The sequence below is a fragment of the Egretta garzetta genome, unplaced genomic scaffold, assembly GCF_000687185.1.
Source record: "Egretta garzetta isolate BGI_Z169 unplaced genomic scaffold, ASM68718v1 scaffold644, whole genome shotgun sequence".
NCBI lineage: Eukaryota > Metazoa > Chordata > Aves > Pelecaniformes > Ardeidae > Egretta > Egretta garzetta.
Genome location: NW_009259452.1, coordinates 412434 through 415665, shown reverse-complemented (window position 1 = coordinate 415665; position 3232 = coordinate 412434). Strand labels below are relative to the sequence as shown.

At 40.9% G+C, this 3232-nt stretch overlaps 1 protein-coding gene across 1 annotated transcript in view; it reads left to right on the top strand.

Moving 5' to 3' along the window:
- Window positions 1-3232, top strand: part of LOC104124788 (myosin-1B-like) — a 17796-nt gene that overhangs the window by 1478 nt on the left and 13086 nt on the right. The window contains 8 exon segments of the mRNA XM_035892720.1: window positions 60-177; window positions 271-363; window positions 1492-1555; window positions 1648-1746; window positions 1840-1943; window positions 2025-2163; window positions 2413-2531; window positions 2625-2774. Coding sequence (XP_035748613.1) covers window positions 60-177; window positions 271-363; window positions 1492-1555; window positions 1648-1746; window positions 1840-1943; window positions 2025-2163; window positions 2413-2531; window positions 2625-2774 — 886 coding nt within the window.

Genomic DNA, 3232 nt, shown 5'->3' with positions numbered 1-3232 from the left:
GGTGCCAGGGGACCTCCTGCCTGACCATGCGCTCTCTGTTTCTCTCTTTGATTTGGCAGCGGAGAATCCGGTGCAGGGAAGACTGTGAACACAAAGCGTGTCATCCAGTACTTTGCAACAATTGCAGCCAGCGGGGACAAGAAGAAGGAAGAGCAGCAGCCGTCTGGCAAAATGCAGGTAAATTAAGAGATGCTGGCTTGAATCAATGCTTTTCTCTGTTCTTGACATGATTATTGGAAAGGAAAACCAGCAATAATTATCATCCTGCAGGGAACGCTTGAGGATCAAATCATCAGCGCCAACCCACTGCTGGAGGCCTTTGGAAATGCCAAGACCGTGAGGAATGACAACTCCTCACGCTTTGTAAGTTTTGATCAGAGAAGTTGACATTCATGGGCGAATAAGGATGTCAGAACAGAAACTGTCACTTTGGAAGTGTCATGGTCGGGTGATTGTATTAATTGAATTAATATTTTCCTCATATTTCTGTCAACTAAAACCTATCTAACTAGACTATCTAATAACAATGCAACTTTAAAAGTGTAGTACAGCACACAAGTATTTACAAAGGGGGGCATTCAAATATTTATAAATATCTATGTTATTTAATATTCATGAATATATATACACACACAGACTCCTGGTATACGTCATACAGACGGTAGATGCAATTTTTTGTAAACTGATACAACACAGAAGGAAGGGACGTAGGGAGAGAGGGAGGAAAACAGACAGACAGGATGTAAATTGCCTCATCAGATCAACAAAAAAATGAATCTCTTGCTTTTTAGACACAGAACTGGGCAGGTCTATTAATCTGACTTCAGACCTTGACACAAGATGTCTGGGAAGGGATAGGGACAAAGTTGTCTTCAGGACTTCCTATCAGAAACCAAACTATGACATGTCCTTTTGATAATTTTAATGCAAAAAACCAATTTGTAACTTTTATTAGATAAGCTGTGAATGTCCTTGAGAAATCAGAATATCAATCCACAGTCTCATCCTGAAGTTCTGTGTTCTGGGTGCATTGCTCTTATCCCCACAACTCAGAAAATAACAGCTGCCTTCTGTTTTTCCTCAAAATCAAACAAACTCATGTAACATTTACACCGCCAAAATCCACCTCCACAACACCCTATCTGATTACAAAAAGAAGCAGCTGCATCTTGGCATTCTCTATATCCATCATTTTGAACTGAGGCATAAATGACCTAATAAAAGGCTTACTTAGTGATTTCTTGTTCCTGTACATTCAGGGTTATCCGCAAAATAATAATAACATGGTTCAGATCTTTACCTTAGTATTGCCAGTACAGAGAGTTTCCCGACTTTTCTTTTTTGTTCTGTTTTGCTTTTCTTAAGAAAAATAAGGAAAGAAAAATCAAAACAACTTCTAAGTTTAAATCCTGTCCTCTACGGAGAATGTAAGGTTCCGTGCTTACAGTCTTAATTAAATATCAAAATGCATTTTTTCTTTGCCTTCTAAAGGGCAAATTCATTCGAATCCACTTTGGGGCCACAGGCAAACTGGCTTCTGCTGACATTGAAACTTGTAAGCAACCTCCTGACCTGATCACACTCCTTCCTCTCTTTCCACTTCAGTGTACTTGCTCAGGCCTAACTCTGTCCTACTGTCCTTGCCAGATCTGCTGGAGAAGTCCAGGGTCACTTTCCAGCTCAAGGCAGAAAGAAGCTACCACATATTCTATCAGATCATGTCCAACAAGAAGCCAGAGCTAATCGGTAGGAAGTATTATCAATTGTTTGATGGAATCTGAACACGTTTAACATTTATGTTCATTCTTATGCCCAGATACATCCTATTCCTCTTTACAGACATGCTCCTCATTACCACCAACCCATACGACTACCAATTTGTCAGTCAAGGTGAGATCACGGTTCCCAGCATTAACGACCAGGAAGAGCTGATGGCCACGGACGTAAGTAACACACAGAAGTTTTCTTAGGCGGACTCTGACCTTTACCAGGCATGGTCCTTACTCTAATGATCCTTTTGTTAGAGTGCCATTGACATCCTGGGCTTCACTGCTGATGAGAAGACAGCCATCTACAAGCTGACGGGGGCTGTCATGCACTACGGCAACCTGAAGTTCAAGCAGAAGCAGCGTGAGGAGCAGGCAGAGCCAGACGGCACAGAAGGTATTAACAAAATCCAAAACTCCAAGTAACAGAAACGGTTACGTAGCTGGCAGTTGGCAATCAGGTACCTTGCTCCAATTTACTTTCATATAGACATACATCTCAGCTTCCATGGTATTCATGCTCCTAAATTTCCCTTCAAGCTATCACAAGATTGCAGTGCTGAAACTTACAGCTACATCTTAGAGGACATCCACTTTCAATGATGACTTCTGCTCTGTCACTGTCTCTCTCTTGCTTTGTGTCTAGTGGCTGACAAGGCTGCCTACCTGATGGGTCTGAACTCAGCTGACCTGCTCAAGGCCCTCTGCTACCCCCGAGTCAAAGTTGGGAATGAATATGTGACCAAGGGTCAAACCGTGCAGCAGGTAACAACCAGGCAGTGACTGGGAACCTCTGTCTTGATCTAGTCTCTTGCTCTAGGTACTATTTTCCTTCTGCTGCATTCGTCTTTATTTTAGGTGAACAATTCAGTGGGTGCCCTGGCAAAGGCTGTCTATGAGAAGATGTTCTTGTGGATGGTTGTTCGCATCAACCAACAGCTGGATACCAAGCAGCCCAGACAGTACTTCATTGGTGTCCTGGACATTGCTGGCTTTGAGATCTTTGATGTAAGGGTTCCAGGTTTGAGGACTGGTCTTGCAGGGTGAGATTGGTATATCAGAAGACTTCCAAGTAGGTTTAAGGTTTAGGATGCTAGTCAATTGCAATTTTCTTGAAAAAAAAAATCCTTCATTTAATCTTGAAGCACAGAGAAAAATCTCCAGAAGCTTATCAGTACATGTTGCTTTTGTAGAAGTAGCAAACATAATTTTGATGTTTTAATAATTTAACAGTTTAAGTTTAGTATCATTTATTAAAAACACCCAACATAATTACAATTATTTTATATAAGAACTTCTAGAGCAGAACTAGGATTTGGAGCTCCATTGATAAGCATATAACAGGATAAAGATGTATAAATTGTTTAAAGGACAAAAGAATGAACACATGAGTGTTTAATAGGAGATATCAAGTGTTTAAAAATTGGAGGCCAGGGCACACATTCATCTTTTTGGCTGAAGAAAAA